General features: G+C 37.1%; 1 protein-coding gene across 1 annotated transcript in view; it reads left to right on the forward strand.

Moving 5' to 3' along the window:
* The window catches only part of klhdc8b (kelch domain containing 8B), a gene marked incomplete at its 5' end in the record, with an annotated part of 98,689 nt that overhangs the window by 57,086 nt on the left and 24,895 nt on the right, over positions 1–16,708 (forward strand). Inside the window, one exon of the mRNA XM_084428910.1 lies at positions 8,008–8,232. Coding sequence (XP_084285036.1) covers positions 8,008–8,232 — 225 coding nt within the window. The remainder of the gene's footprint in view (positions 1–8,007; positions 8,233–16,708) is intronic.

A 16,708-nucleotide genomic window follows, 5' to 3' on the forward strand; every position in this document is an offset into this window, starting at 1 on the left:
TGTCATTACTGTGTCACATGATCCTTCAGAAATCATTCTAATATGCTGATTTGCTGCTCAAGAAACATTTCTTATTATTATCAATGTTAAAAATAGTTGTGCTGCTTAATATGTTTGTGGAAACCGTGATACATTTTCTTTCAGGATGTTTTGATTTGAAATAGAAATCTTTTATAACATTATAAATGTTTTTACTGTCAATTTTGATCAATTTTATGCGTCCTTGTCGAGTAAAAGTTACTAAATATATAAACATACATTGCTCTATTAACAGACAGTGTAGGCTAGCCAATAATTATAATGCATCTTATTTTCCATGTCAGACTGTGTCACAATACTCTCTAGGAGCAGCAGATGTGGTAACAACACCTGGTAATTGTTCATGCCGTGCCAGGGCTGATAAGAACTGTGGAGTGGAGTCTTTTCTCAGTAGGGGAAGTGAAATCTGCACTGCAATATGCTGCAGGGATCTGACGCTTTACAGCAGAATTGTTCACTTCTTACATTGGTGTTGGAAATCACAAAGGAGCATTAAATGGAAAGCTTCACTGCTGGTTCTCATGATAAAATCAGCCTCTCTTTTAAAATAACCACAGCCTTAGGCTGTAAGTTGCCGCCACCAGTGGCCTGTTTTGGCCTGAGTGAAAGAGACACAGACCCTAAGTGGCTATTTCCTGCTCTGCATGTTAGTGTTTGTGTGTAAGAGTATGCATGTTTGCTCATGTATATGTTTATAAGCAGGGCCTAAAATTAACACTCACCAAGCAGCAAATACGTGTGAAAAAATCAATGTTGGTGAGTATATGAATCACCAGTTGGCCGGTAACATTTTTATGTATTCTAACTATTCAAAATTGTGAAACGATGCTTACGAAAATGTAAGCCTTGCCAATTTAAATATTCAAGCACAAAGAAGAAGCAAAAGGGAATTTAATTGTTAGTCGCGGTCTCTGTGTGGAAAGTTGTCTGTGCAGAAACATCCGAAGTGTGCGCCCAGAAATTACGAATACTGAATTGAGCTGGGCTGTCATTCTCTCGCTGCAAGTACAACTGTGTTTTTAACTTCTTTTTACAGCTCACAAACTGAATTTTAATGTGGTGAATTCAGTAGAGATTGCTTGAATGTAGATGAAGGAGAATATGTTCATGTGCGTTTCCTCCTAAAGATCACCACCCATTTGCCTCTGGGATAAATAAAATGGATTTATAAATAACTTCATCTTGCTTTAATGGTTTTGGGGACTTTTATTACCAATAGAGTAAAAACTAAAGTGATTTTTTTCTGAAGTGAAGAGTTTGTTTGCTTAAACTATTTATGTTTACATAAAATGCAATCTAACTCATTTTATTTCTTCTTTCTGTAAAGATTCATTTTATATGAGTTGGATGAATGCAACTCCTTTACAACCCCTCCAATATTTTACCTATGATGAAATTATTAGAAATTGAGATATAATGTGTGAAGTAAGTGAAATGTGGAGAAATAAGGATATTTTCCCCCTGGACTCATGATTCTTCTCCTACACTGTGACACAGTTTTGTTTTGATGGTTAGGCTTAAACGTAAGGCTTAAGGCCTATTTATACTTCTGCGTCGAACTGCCGCCGTAGCTACGTCGTAGGCTGTGTGTAGCGCGCGTACCCTACGGCGTACCCTGACGTGCACCTCTCCAAAAATGTAACAACGCGTCAATTCTACGCGGACACAAGCGCTGGGATTGGTCTGCCAGAACCCCTCCCTCGGGGTTTCACATGCTCCCTAGGTGCGCGTCAACGCGGACAACGACACAGAAGTATAAATTAAAACCAACACGTTGCCTACGGCGTATAGGCTCCGGCGTAGGTCCGACGCAGAAGTATAATGAGGCCTTTAGGCTTACTTTCTATCTCTCTGTTTCTCTCTCTCTCTCTCTCTCCCTTTCACTTGCCCTCAAAGGGCCACTCGCCTTTGTATTGCTTGTAATACTTTGGATACAGTTTGACACTTAGAAAAAGTTTTGCATTGAAGATCTTCCTCTTCTTAACTTGACAATTTTCAAGTTAAGAAACTTAATTCTGTTATTTGTCGGATTGCTGGACCACAAATAGAGCCGCGGCAGAATCACATTAAGGCCAAGAATGAAGAATGAGCCGGTATCACAGAATGCTCATTTACTTTTGATTTACTTTTAGATGCGCCCCGCGAGGTCTATCACTGAGCGCAGACACTCGATCACACGTCACCCAGATGCACCACGCTATCTCCCCAAAATAAAATCCCTACTGTGTGTGCTAATATCGTTACCTCTGGTGCAGGCAGGAGAGCGACGTGACCCCATTCGTAACTTTAAGCTGCATAAAGGTCTATTCCACTGGTGTTGTTTTCATTAAGCTGAATGAAAGAAACCTTTTGCTAGAGGAGTGTGACCTAAAGGCTCAGCACATGGCATTCGATTTGCTGAATAGCACGATTCTATGGGCTTTTCTCTCGTTTTCTGTGCTGATTTTGAAAGAAGTTTCACACAATAAATATATAAATACGATAAAATATGTGTGAAAGTGAATGGAACTGAAAACACTACTCTTATTTTTAGCTGTAAGTTAGCATAATCAAATTATCTTCTTGATGTACAGATTCTCTATGGACCTAATCTGGAATGGAAATCATCAAACATGACAGTTTAGCTCCTCCTGCTCTTTCAGAAATGTATAAACATGATAAAAGGTGAAATGTGAATTTTCTGTGCTTATACAAAATGTAATAGCAAAGATAATGTTTCCTAACAGGTCTTTTATTATTTAGACAAATAAGCAGTACTGTTCAAAAGTTTGGGTTCAGTAAGATATATATATATATATATATATATATATATATATATATATATATATATATATATATATATATATATATATTTTTTTTTTTTTTTTTAAGAAGTTTTATTCAACAGGGACACATTGATCAAAAGTGAGAGTTAAAGGGATAGTTCACTTTGAAATTAATTTTTGATATGTTTTAGCTTACCTCAAGGGCATCCAAGATGTAGGTGTCTTTGTTTCCGCAGTAGTTTCAATTTTTATATTTTTAGGTCAAACCGTTCTTGTCTGTCAGTCATATAATGCAGGTCTATGGTCACTGTCTCAAAACACAAGCACAGAGTCCAAATTAAAACAATTCCCCATCGTCCAAATGAAACAATTCCCCATCATAAGTACACATTGATGGCCTAAGACACGAAACGAGCGGTTTGTGTGAGAAAACGAACAGTATTTATATCGTTGTTATCTCTTGAAAACAGCACACGTCCAAATGATCTGACGATAGATATATACATAGATGTCGCCTTGGCTACGGTTTCGTTCCAATGAACTGCAGTAGCAAAGGCGACATCTAGGCTGTTTCTCAAAACCAAGAATGCAAAGAACGGACTTGTGTTCTTGGGGAGAACGCTCTTGCTAGTTGTTCTTGGAAGAATGAACTCACAAGGTGACGAGCACACAGAAGCTGCTGACAGTTTGAGACGATGCTGGTACTGCGCAATAATACCCCCGCACAGACGCCGTCTGCAGTACCCAAACATAACGCGATTTAAATAACGGTTTATTCCTTGAATGCCGAAATGAATGCTGGGATATTTCTGCCGTCAAGTTCACACAAGTTACCAACCGCTGCATCCTCTGTAAAATGGGCGTGTCAAGAACACTTCCGGGATTTTTAACCGTTCCTGCCAAAATGCAAACTTGTGTATTGGGACAGTACTTGGGCAGCGAATGATGACGTTTCACAAGTTCACAAGAACACAAGTACAGACAAGAACGCATATTGAGAAACGGCCCTAGTGTATACATCTATACCCGCCCGCGGGCGGGTATAGATATATACACTAGATGTCGCTTGGCTACGGTTTCGTTCCAATGAACTGCAGTAGCCAAGGCGACATCTATGTTTATATCTATACCCGTCCGCGCCGTCAGATCATTTGGACGTGTGCTGTTTTCAAGAGATAACAACGATATAAATACTGTTCGTTTTCTCACACAAACCGCTCGTTTCGTGTCTTAGGCCATCAATGTGTACTTATGATGGGGAATTGTTTCATTTGGACGATGGGGAATTGTTTTAATTTGGACTCTGTGCTTGTGTTTTGAGACAATGACCATCGACCTGCATTATATGACTGACAGACAAGAACGGTTTGACCTAAAAATATCAAAATTGAAACTACTGCGGAAACAAAGACACCTACATCTTGGATGCCCTTGAGGTAAGCTAAAACATATCAAAAATTAATTTCAAAGTGAACTATCGCTTTAAGACTCGTAATGTTACAAAATATGTCTTTTTCTAATAATTGCTGTTTTTTGTAAATTTCTATTAATCAAAGAATCCTGAGAAAAGTTTTTAAAAAATCGTTAATAAATGAATAACTATTTAAATAAAAAATATTGTTTTCAAATCAATAAAATAACTGTTTTCAACATTGATAATAATAAGAAATTTATTTATGAATTACATGAATCATTCGATTGCATATTTTCAATTCAAAACGGCGAAATATCATAAAAAGTTGAGTAGTTTGCATCAGATAGTCTATTACTGTCGGTCGCTTAACATTTCTACCGTAAAACAGTTGTCTAATACTTGCATCTACTTACATCTTTCACGAACTCTCATTGCGTTATAACAGTAACAGTAAGGCAATAAGACCCACCTTCTTTGATTTGGTTGGCCTTCTTAATCACGTACATAGTAAAGCGCTATGTAAATGCCTCATTTCAAGCATCATTTCATTTCATTTTGACATTGACGAGCGCTGTTAGACCGCTGAGGCAGAGCAGCCTAAAAATTTAATCAGCCTAAAAAAATTTACTTTTAAAACAACAAACAGCTATACTCAGTCTACACTAAAATAAGATAAGACAAATAAAATGATAAAATATGAATTTTCTCATTTTATATTATATTTTTTTATTCACAGCTATTCACAGAATATTTTTTTATTCACAGCTCAGACAAAATGATTGGCTCTGGTCCCCCCACAAACTCTGCCAATGGTTTGGGCCAATAGCAGCCACACTTCACTCAGCTCAATATCTCACCCATACACGTCTCTGTTGAATCTGCTTGTGTGTTTGCCCTCTTCCCCTCAGCTAATTTCGCACAATTTCGACCACGGAGGCTTTAATGATTGAAGGCGGAAGGCTGACATAGTTGAAAGAAGTTAATTAGAGGTGTCCAGGAAGGTCAAGAGAACAAGTCCTCTTAAATGAACTGCTATAACCTCGCTTCTTATAGAGACACACTGCCCTGTCCTCAATTCTTTTTCCTCTATCTGTTACTCTCTCACGCTGCCTTGACTGCCTTGACTGCATTTCCATTTTCCGGCCTCCTTTCTCCATCTCTTCTCTCTTCCACATTGTTTCTCAGACAGGTTCTTTCTCTCCTCCCTTTGTTTTCTCTTGTGTGTGTTTTTTCCTGGCTCTTTGTTGTGTCCCAGAGGGCTCTCAGTAATGCCAAAGCTGGGAGGAGATCAGTCACATTGTGAATGCATAGACAAGAGGACGTGCGAGAGTGGAAGAATAAGAAGAGGGGGGGTGGGGAAAGGCATACCTTGAAACATGACAGTTTTTGATGTCTTCTGAGCTCTCACATACATAAACAATGATACACACCCTAGAGTTTGTACACTTTACATTGTTCTTCAGAGAAGTTTATGTATGTTGTACTGTACTATTTGTTGTATAGATCCAGGGCCCAGATTAAGTAGCGACCCAACATACCCAAACTGTTTATTGTAGAAAAGGATCAGAAATCTTGACACTTTTTATGGTTTCATGTTCCTAACCAGTAATGTTTTTAATGCAGTGTGGTTGTGGTTGATTTTTTTTTCTTTTCTTTTTTTGTTTCACCAGTTTTGTTCACGTTTTTTAAAGATGAGGATATGTCCCACCACCTTTCCATGTTGGCATCTGTCTAATTTGGTTGCTTTTACCTATTGACAGAAGCCTTAGTGCCAAAATATTACAGTGTTCAATTGGGCATGTGACCTTTAACGTCAACAACAAAAACATGAGAGACAAGTCCTATCCCCTGTTTATTTTTGCATCATTTTTAGTTTGATTCACCCAAAAAGCAAAAGTTCTGTCATTGTTTACTCATCATCCAAACCTGAATGACTTGCTTTCTTCTGTGGAACATAAAATAACATATTTAGATAAATGTCTCAGTGGTGTTTTTGTTGTCCATACAATGGAAGTCAATGGTAACCAAAACTGTCTGGTTATCAACAATTTTCTTGTTCCATAGAAGAAAGCAAGTCATACACGTTTGAAACGACATGAGGGTGAGTAAACGAAGACATCATTTTAATTTTTGGATGAATTATCCCTTTAAATGCACAATTATATGGCAGATCTCTTTAGGGTCCAACCGGATGAGAACCACTGGCTTTAGACCTCAGTAAGGGTACAGTAGATGCCATGTTTTATTTGACTCAGATGTCAAATGAAGAATTATTATCAGATGAAATAGAAAGTACGGTTCATCTAGTATGGTGTATTTTAAAATCCTATGTAATGCTGTATTTATTGAGAAGTTCCATATTGTTTTGTCCACTGTGACCATATTTTCAGTGCTTGTCGGCTGAATGATTTGTACCCAGCAACAGTATGACATGAACTTCCATCCATCACAGCCTCATTTTTATTTTCATCACATTAACTATGCTGTCTGCTGTGACTAATGTCTGCTACTGTAGCTACACTCTCACAAAGGTCCAGCTTGCAGATTCATTGTGTTATCACTGAGAAAAGCTAATTGTTTTATCATTTTTCTGCAGTTTAAAAATCCCAGTATAACAAGCTCCTCAAACATATTCCACATACAATGTATGTTTTTTATAACATTATAAAAAACACCACGTTCACATGACCTCAAGAGAAATAAGAGCATTTGATATCTTTAGGAATGAAATTGGAAAAGCCATATGGTTTGAAACAGCACTTTTGGTGAAAGTGCAATAAATAATTGTTCTATTTTCTATTTTTCCCTTCTGTGATTGTTTTATTGTGGTTGAGCACTGTAGTTGAGCTTTTTTTGTCTAATTCTAGCAATTATAATATCATGGGGTTTGTTTTGGTTTGTGTCTGCCAAATGCATTAATGTAACAAAACAAAACCATTAGCTGACAATAGTGATGTGTCCTACAGAATATGGCTTTCTATATCTTCATTACTTGCATGTGTATATGTTACTGACCCCTTAGGACAATAATTTGTGTTGTGGTCAGAATGCACCTTCGTCTCATTTGTAAGCAGGGGACAACTGACATTCGTAACCTAAATATGAATTAATTTATCATTAACTTACTTTTCGTACTTTTTATTTCAAAATAAAAATACTCAGATAAAGAACAGATACTTGAACAAAAGTAAAAATACTCTGTTACTGTCCACTACTGGCTGTTGGTGTGCTGTTAGATGCATCATATCTGGTTCACTATCTTTATGGGGACTCTCCATAGACGTAATGGTTTTTATACTGTACAAACTGTAAATTCGATCCCCTTACAACCCTACAATCCCCCTTCTACCCCTAAACCTACCCATTACAGAAAACTTTCTGCATTTTTACATTTTCAAAAAAAAAAAATCATTCTGTATGAATTATAAGCTTGTTTCCTAATGGGGACTCCCCACGGTGATACAAGTTCCCACGAGTCTGTGTGCATTCAGGTTGTAGCCCCCACCGGGATAGAAAAACATGAACAAACATGAACAAACACACACGTGTGTGTGTGTGTGTGTGTGCGTGTGTGTCAGAGACCGAATAATATAGGCTGTCAGTTCGTCTGAGGAGACCAAAGCGTCAGTGAGTCATGACGTGTGGTAATCGCACACACACTGGCTCCCAGCAGGGACAGACGTGACACAAGTCCCATCAGAGAGATACCACCCCCCCGCCACACACACACACACACACACATACTCCCTCTTAATCCTCCAACCCTTTTCTTACTTTCCCCTTCAACAGGTGGGCGTCAAGGCAAGCTGCCAGTGACTGCATTCGAGGCCTTCGACCTTGAGACGAAGAGCTGGACGCGGTACCCGTGCATCCCCAGCCGCAGAGCGTTCTCCTCATGCGCTGCCAGCGACAGGGCGTTTTTCAGCCTGGGCGGCCTCCAGCAGCCAGGACCCCACAACTTTTACTCCAGACCTCACTTCGTCTCCACTGTAGAGGAATTTGATTGTGAACAAGGTGAGTAATCTCTTTTCCTGAGTCTTGAACATGAATTAGTATGTCAGCTCATTAGTATGTCAAGACATTTTTAACGGTTGGAGTAATAAATATAACTAATAGTTGTACTGTGAAAAGATGTTTTTTGAAGCCAAGCTTTTCTAAGGGCCATAGAATTTATTTTTTTTTTTTTTTTTTGAAAGAAGTCTCTTATTCTTACCATGGCGGCATTTGTTTGATCAAAAATAAAAACAGTAGTATTATTGCAATTTTAAGTAACTGTTTTCAATTGTAATATATTTTAAAATGTCATTTATTCCTGTGATGTCAAAGCTGAATTTTCAGCATCATTACTCCAGTTTTCAGTGTCACATGATCCTTCAGAAATTATTCTAATATGATCATTTGATGATCAATAAACATTTCTTATTACTGTAAATGTTGAAAACAGTACTGCTTAATATTTTTGTGGAAACCATGATACATTTTTTTAGCATCCTTTGATGAATAGAAAGTTTAAAGACATCACATTATTGTGGCAAGTGAAACCTTTGAATATACATACGGCTTTTTATTCCACAGCATCTTGCTTTACAAATCAATATTACATTTTTTATGAAATCATGAAACATGGAAGTGATACTTAAAGCAGTCTTGACAACATTTTGGTGTCTGTTGCATGGTTTTCCTCTCTTTTTTTGCTCTGTTGCTGTGGTTGAAACCTCTGACAGTTGGGCTTCAATCTCTTCAGCCTCACTATGTGATGGGAAGGAGAAAGATTGATGTGTTGTTGTGTTCACTGTACATACAGCACTGGAGGGGTGGAAATATATTTGTTTCTTTCTCTTTCTCTCTCTCTCTCTCTCTCTCTCTCTCTCTCTCTCTCTCTCTCTCTCTCTCTCTCTCTCTCTCTCTCTCTCTCTCTCTCTCTCTGCACAACAGGGTTCACTGGTATAACAATTTGCTTTCTTGGCGAATATGTCCTATAAGGTCATTGTGAAAACTGCGTAGTCAGTCCCCTGGTCTTATAAAATGCACATTTTTTTAATCCATTTCTTATATTGGGGATAATCAACAGGGACACTGAATATTTATTCACCTTCCTCTGAGCACAGGAAGGTATTATTCAGTCATTATGCACAGAATCCAGCAATGTCAGCTTTAGATTACGCTGACTGGCCAATACACAGTTTTAAGAGAGTTTATGTGCCATTTAAATGTACTGTTGCCCTGCATTAAGGCGAGACACGGCAGGCAAAAACATAGTTTTTTTTTTACTGGTCAATTTTGAGATTTTTGGATATTTGTCTTCAATAACATGTCTTCTTTCAGACTTGTGGTGAAAAAAAGTCCGAAATACACATTTAGGTCTTTATTTTATTACACTTTGTCTGTTTGCGTCTGTAGATTTCTCATAAATTCAACAAAAGTTTGCGTTCTTAATCAACATGCTGCTCCGCGATCTCTGCCGTCAGCCTGTCATCACATGCACCGTTAGGAAGCTCTCTCTCTTGTGTACAATCCTGTCGGATCCAAATATGGTAATTTCCTTTTTATCAACAACCAATCGTGAAAGTAAAAGGGCTGAATGCGCAATCTCATTGGCTGATGAAAAATCTTTAAAGCCCGTTTTCTCAAAATTACTTTTCTCTCATACTCCAAGTCCGAAATATCCACTTCAGTAGCACCTATATACACCAAACTTTCCAGTCTTGTACCTAGTTATATTATGAAGACATTTACAGAGGGATTTGTAAATATATTATTCCTAGCCTGATTTATATAACGTTGTATTCCAAAAAACATGGCGAAAATAAATTTTTTAAAGGCTATTGACAGTATTTGCTGATTTACAGGATAACAAAAGTAGATATCCATAAATCCCTCTGTATTTTTTTTCCATCTAATATGTGAACACAATGGAAAACATTTTTTTAACCTGACTTTATCCAATACTCAGATATCGTTTTTTAAAATATATGCAAATGAGTGAATATTTGATTAGATATTGCCTGATTTGCATATTTAAACATTAAATTACAGAAAACTTGTAATACATTTTTTTCTCATCTTAATGTAGGTAATCAACTGGGAAAGTTTCATGGTGATATCTGCTAGTTAAAAAATGTACCCTATTCACCTGTAGTGTCTCGCCTTAAATAGCAGTGGATATAAAATGTAAGTTGATCTTCAAGACAGTAATTTGCATGAAGGATCTGATATAAAACTGAGAAAAAACATCATATGTGTTCAACTCACACAGATTTAATACTCACATTGATCTAACATACAGAAGTCTGAGACCACATAAAAAATGTCGGCTTCTAAATCTGATTTAGGATTTTAAACAATTTCACTAAAATTGTTATTTTGATCATATACTTTTTAATTAGTTTTTATTTTTTTATATTTAAATATTTAATTTATTTGTCAGTTCTTTACTTTTTTATTTTAAAAAGATCATTTCATAATAAAAAAAATGTAATAACAATAAATAAATTTTTATTACATTTAAAACATGCAAAAAAGACGCATTTTCACTAGTGCTCTCAAAATGTTGGTCCCCAGTGTATATGTTCCTTTGTGTTGGTTTTCTCCCAGTGTTCTCCAGCCTAGCTGGCTTTTAATTAAACTATAATTCTCTGTTTTGTTTGAACAATTTTTCCCCATCCCAGGAGAACCACTCAATGAGCTTTCAATTGTGCAAAAAAAAGAAAGAAATCTCATCTTCAAATAAATAGTCAAACCCCAATTGGCCACCGGCCCTTATCTAAAGATACGTGTTATTGTCTCTTTCATCTTCTGTCGCTTTTCCTTCTTATTCCCTTTGCGTTTGCCAGTTTGTATATGTGTGTACGTGTTTTTCAGACTCTTTGACGTGCTCCAACACAGAATGAAGTCTGTCCTCTTGATATAAGGGTCATTCTCACCGACCTCTTAAATTATATTCCTGCCTGCCTATATATTAAACCTCTGCTACACGAATGTCTCTATCTATTACACTCAGCCCAAAGGGACAAATACAGAAGGACAGAAGGGACAAAAATCAATATGAAAGTAAAAAGGTTCCTGGATGTTTAAACACCAAACCACTTGTTTGGATCCTACGTGCTTTTTAGATTAAAAAAAGCGCTGGAAGTGTCAACTAAAAATAAATTGTTGTTTATTTGGTGACGGCAAGCGTGAGATAAGATGTGCAGGGGTGACACGAATGGGACTGGTTGTAACCTGCTCAATTTTACCTTTTAATCAGAGGCATTTGCATTTAAATACTGCTGTTGCGTGCTCTGATTCTATGTGCTGTAAGTGTGTGAAAGAAAGACTGTGTGTGTGCGCGCTCAGGTCTGAGTGTGTACGGTTAATGGAGGCTAGCGCGAGTCCTCCTTGTATAAGTGGCAATCACTAATTCCATTATCACTTTACCTATTACTGTAGAGGCCGTAGAGAAAAGCTGCCCAGTGTAATTACCAGCCCACGTTTACAGGCCATATCCTCAATTACACATTACTGCTCTCTAATCGGCCCATTCAGCACACATAGGAACACATGTGTGTGCTTATGTGTATTTATGAGTCGCCCTGCATTACAATGTGTTGTATATTCCAGCCTTGATGTCACTGTAATCTATAAGTTTTATTTGTATTGGATAAAATGCAGTCAACTGGTCATTATCACAAAATAACTTGAGAAGAAAGAGGCTGATACGAGAGACTTGATACTAGCACAGCTAATCCGTTTCCTTGAACAGCAGTCAATTGTACAGTTTAGTGCCGTCACTGGTTAATCAGAATTAAGTTTTACAGAGAGCTGTGAAATAAGGATTGTTAGTCATTGGAGCTCGCTGGGGCCAAATTCATTAAAGTAGTCTGTGGTGTTACCTTGGAAAAAAAGGAGTATTTAAATGAAGTGATTACATTTCTTTTCAGTACAAACATGCCTATTTTTTTATGTAAAGTAGGCTTATTATTGATTGAACCTTATTTACAGAAATCCTGGTTCAATTTCATTGGAGCTATTAATGTCCACAGGAAGCATGTCAAACTGAATTTTATAAAGACTTGTTGATTCATGTTTTCTATTGAACATGGCAGCAGCTAATCAGATTCATTAGATGTTCAAATGATACAACTGAGCAGACATACATCCAGATGAACAATGGATGCTATTTTTCAGCATGTTAAACAGTACCTGATTTGCATTGACTGGGTGCTAAAACAATGCAGGCATTGTAAACGCAATCAAGGGACTCAGTTGTTTCTATGGCGCTGTTCTTCTCAGTGCTATTTTAGGATTAATTCTTTACCATTTATAGTATTTATTCTATATGTTCAGTTTAAGTTTTAGTCAGTTATGTGCTTTTGTCATTCAATGTAACAAATAATAATAATAATTGTTGGTTTAACCTGATTGCCTTAAAATTGAGTTCAAGTTAAAAATTTGAGTTACTTCAAAGAAGGAGATTGGTTTAATCAACAGAAACTCAAAATATTATGTTCTCTGAACCACATTCATTTTCTAAGTTGTTTTACAGTGTTGTCTCAGCTTTATTTCAATTAACAAAAAATATTTGTAATAGTTTTAGTTAATAATAACAGCATTGATTATTCTCGCCAGCCACTGCAGAATGAGAAACAACAGTTCAACATTTGATCTGGTGACAGGATTCTGATCACAAACATTTCGCCTGAGAATTTTGTCTTTCCTTTAGCCTGTAGCAGATTTGTTCAATAATGAGAGTTGGGTTAAGTATGATTTCTCTTGGTTGTCTATGGTGGAACTTCAGTGCAGGTCTGAGTCTGACAGAGGAATCTCTCCCTCAAGCGTCCTCAGAGCAGCGCCACATAAAAGACCAAGCGGAGGCTTGTTAGAGAGCAATCATTAGTATGAGCGAGCGTCCGCTGTCTGCCTGTTCCTCAGCTCTCCTCTGCAGCAGAGAGAACCATTCTTTTGTATTAGTTCATTATAATCGCTTTAGTATATTTTTCAGCATTGAATTCCTTTCCTTTAAACCTAAACTTCCCCGAGCATGTATTCTTAATCTCTTCCCCTTATCACATTCAACTCCTTTGTTCATTCAAAAATTAAACATTTATATAATTCAATTTAGGAAGCTTTTCCGTGCAATTAAATAACTAAGCCTTCACAGTAACAATAAATATTTTGAATGGATTTGGTCTAGTAGTCTTTTTGTTCAAATGAATTTAGTTATGCCTACTAAATGCAGGGAAAATGAGAAGGACTGAGTGGGATTTGAACTCTGATGTACTGGATGCACTGCCTGCGCTCCTCTCACGAATCTATCTACTCGAACACATTTTTAATACATTTCTACAGTTCTTGGCTTTTTAACAAAGATTTGTTACTGCTGGGGGGTTTTTTTATGGCAAAGAATATGTATATAATAATGTGTCATGAATATGGACAGTGCTCAAAGTGAAGGGTGCCAGTAGTATTATTTTTGATGTACAGTGCTGGTATGTACGTGATTGGTGGTTTAGTACATTAGTTCATATTTCGTATCATATTCCTTGGCCAGCAAAAGGGATGATATGCACTTGATTTAAAGGGGTTGTTGATTATGATTTCACTTTTTTAACTTTAGTTAGTGTGTAATGTTGCTGTTTGACCATAAACAACATCTGCAAAGTTACAACGCTCAAAGTTCAAAGCAAAGGGAGATATTTGCTTTTAAAGAAATTGCTTTTTAAGGACTACAACAAACGGTTGGTAGGGACCACACGACATTCCTACTAGATTAGTGACATCACTAACCCTAAAATTTACATAAACCCCGCCCCCAGGAATGTGATTTATAGATTATCATGACAGAATATGCTAATCAGTGACACATAAGATACATAAATTCATCAACTAACCATTCAGAAATATTGTCTACATGTTGTCGCATCTTCTTGAGTCTCTCCATCTTTGTCTGACTCCAGTTTGAACATAAAAGGCTAATAGTTTTTGAAATTTTCAGGACACAAGCTGTTGAAGCTCCACCGTCTGTGCCGGGAGCAGCAGCTCATTTTCATTTAAAGGGACAGACACAAAAACGGTGCGTTCTTGCTCACCCTCAAAAAGTGACAATTTTAACATGATATATAAAAATATCTGTGGGGTATTTTGAGCTAAACTTTCACATACAGACTCTGGGGACATCGGAGACTTATTTTACATCTTGTGAAAAAATATACCACCCCTTTAATACTAATAGTCCATTCTCTGGCTTTGAGTTTACGTTGATTTGATTGTAACAAAGTGTTTTCCTATAGCTCAATTTAATGAATACAATCCATTTTGTGAGTGTTGTTGGGTTATTTTAGTTACTTGTCTTTCCTTAACACGTTTTTCCTCCCTAATGTGTATTTTTCTTTCATCCCACTTGTTGACATTGGTTTCAGAGTTCATCAGTGTAATCGACAGACACTGAAGGAACTGTGTCTCAGAGTTATTTGCTGAAAACTTCTGCCTGGTTGGTTTTTTTCTTTTCCATATGGCTTACAAATCTCCTCAAGCCTCCTCAATCCCACAAGTCTCATTGAGGGCAGTGATCGACCCTCACAGCTCAGCGCTGAAGCTCTGCTAAAAGCCCCATTTTAGCTCCAAGCCAGTATATTACATAATACCACAGAAATTATACAGGATAGGATATTATTCATCTTCATCTTAGAGGGTTTATAGACTGAGGCTATGCTCACAGTGTACACAGACGGTTTTCCTGGCATTTCTTTTTCAAACACTCAAAAGCAATTTTTTTCAATGAATTCCATCCGAATTCAAGCAGAATAATATGTATGACAGTTATTGCATGTTTAATCTGTTGGGATTTGTCAGGCTGTATTATGAACTACCTTCACAAATGGCTTTTTAGATTAATATCAAAACGATTCTAATTGTGAAGAGCTGCTGAACTTTGAAGCTCCGCACTGTTTTCCCTCCGGTTTCAATTAACAAACAAAATGTTCTTTAAATGCAGAGTTCACCCAAAAATACAAATTCTGCATTAAAACTTTGTCTTCAGCGGAACACTAAAAAGAAATGTTGAAGATAGTACTGCTCACTCTTTTCCAAGTAAACATGTGTTAATTTTGCACTATTTTCCATATCTTCTGAAGCTTTGTGTGAGGAAAAAGGCTGAAATTTAAGTTGTTATTCACTGAAGCTCTTATATATGGTGCTTTACTTTTAGTGTAGTGCACAAGTCATATGGATTTGAAACAAAGTAAAGGTTAGTAAACGAGGATCCAATTTTGGGGTGAACGATCTCTTTCAATTTTTATTGTTATACCAGACTGATCTCATGAAATGGCGTATGTATGACACGCCAATTCGTATTTCCATTTTTGGCGTGCTATCAACACGCATAATCGCTTTTCAGCGTGTTTATCAACGCCGTTGACTTAACGTTACGATATAAATATATGACCTACCCCAACCCCGTCCCTAAACCTACCTGTCACTGGGGTTAATACCATTTATGAGTCTTCCCCTACCATCCTAGGAAAAAAAATATCGCTCCCCAGATGTAGATATACATTTTGCTTCATTTGGCTTGGACATTTAACGGCGTACACATACACGCGGAAGATGACGGTTCGTTTCGGCGTGGACATACACGCGGATAGCTCAAAATGCGTATAGATAACACGCCACTTGACTTGAAAGTGGCGTGTATGTTTACGCAAAGTCATGATGTCATGTTGGTTATACAATAAATCCAAGTGACCCTTAGAGAAATATTGTAATGCATTTTGCACAGACATTTTTTTAAACATTTATAACATGCCAAATCAATTAATAAAATGTGTGTGGATAAAAGTGAAGTGTTCACCAGAGGATCGCTGCCCATAAGGCCTGATTATCCTCTGGCCAGATTCCACTTGTCCATCTGCCAGTATTTATGAGTTGAGATTTCTCTCTATCTCTTTGTCTTCCTGTCTGTCAGAGCTAATTGTGAATGCATGCAAACCTTCCACAGTGCTCTTTGTGCCTGTTTGTCTCTCGTTCTCACCCTGTCCCATTTCATTTCTGCATCTTTGTTTTCTGTCACTCGCTGTCTCATTGCCTCCTCATGTGCTGTCACCTTTAATACTTTCATGTCGTTTTTCTTTCTGTATTCCATTGCTTTGTTTTCTTGGCCATTCCTCCTTAGCTTCATGCTACGACAGATCAACCATAGTTTGTTAGCCTGAATATTAAGATATGCATTAACATGCTTTTCTGTCTGCAAGTTTGACTAAGAACGACTCGTAATTGCACAAATGCAATTCAATTGATGTATAAGAACTTTTAGCTTGCATTAATTAGAGATTTTTATGTATATGATCAACAATGTGGCACCGCATTTAGCTCTTTGCTACAGTTTTACATAATTATGCATATGCATTTTTTGCATATGAGAGTTTGTGCTGCATCCAATCTGAATTGAAAGTACTTCAGTGCTTCTGTGAACACATTCACCCAGCGCTGTCACAGAAATAGACTGTTTTTTAAA

Source organism: Rutilus rutilus (genome assembly GCF_951802725.1).
Source record: "Rutilus rutilus genome assembly, chromosome: 13".
NCBI classification, from domain to species: Eukaryota; Metazoa; Chordata; class Actinopteri; order Cypriniformes; family Leuciscidae; genus Rutilus; species Rutilus rutilus.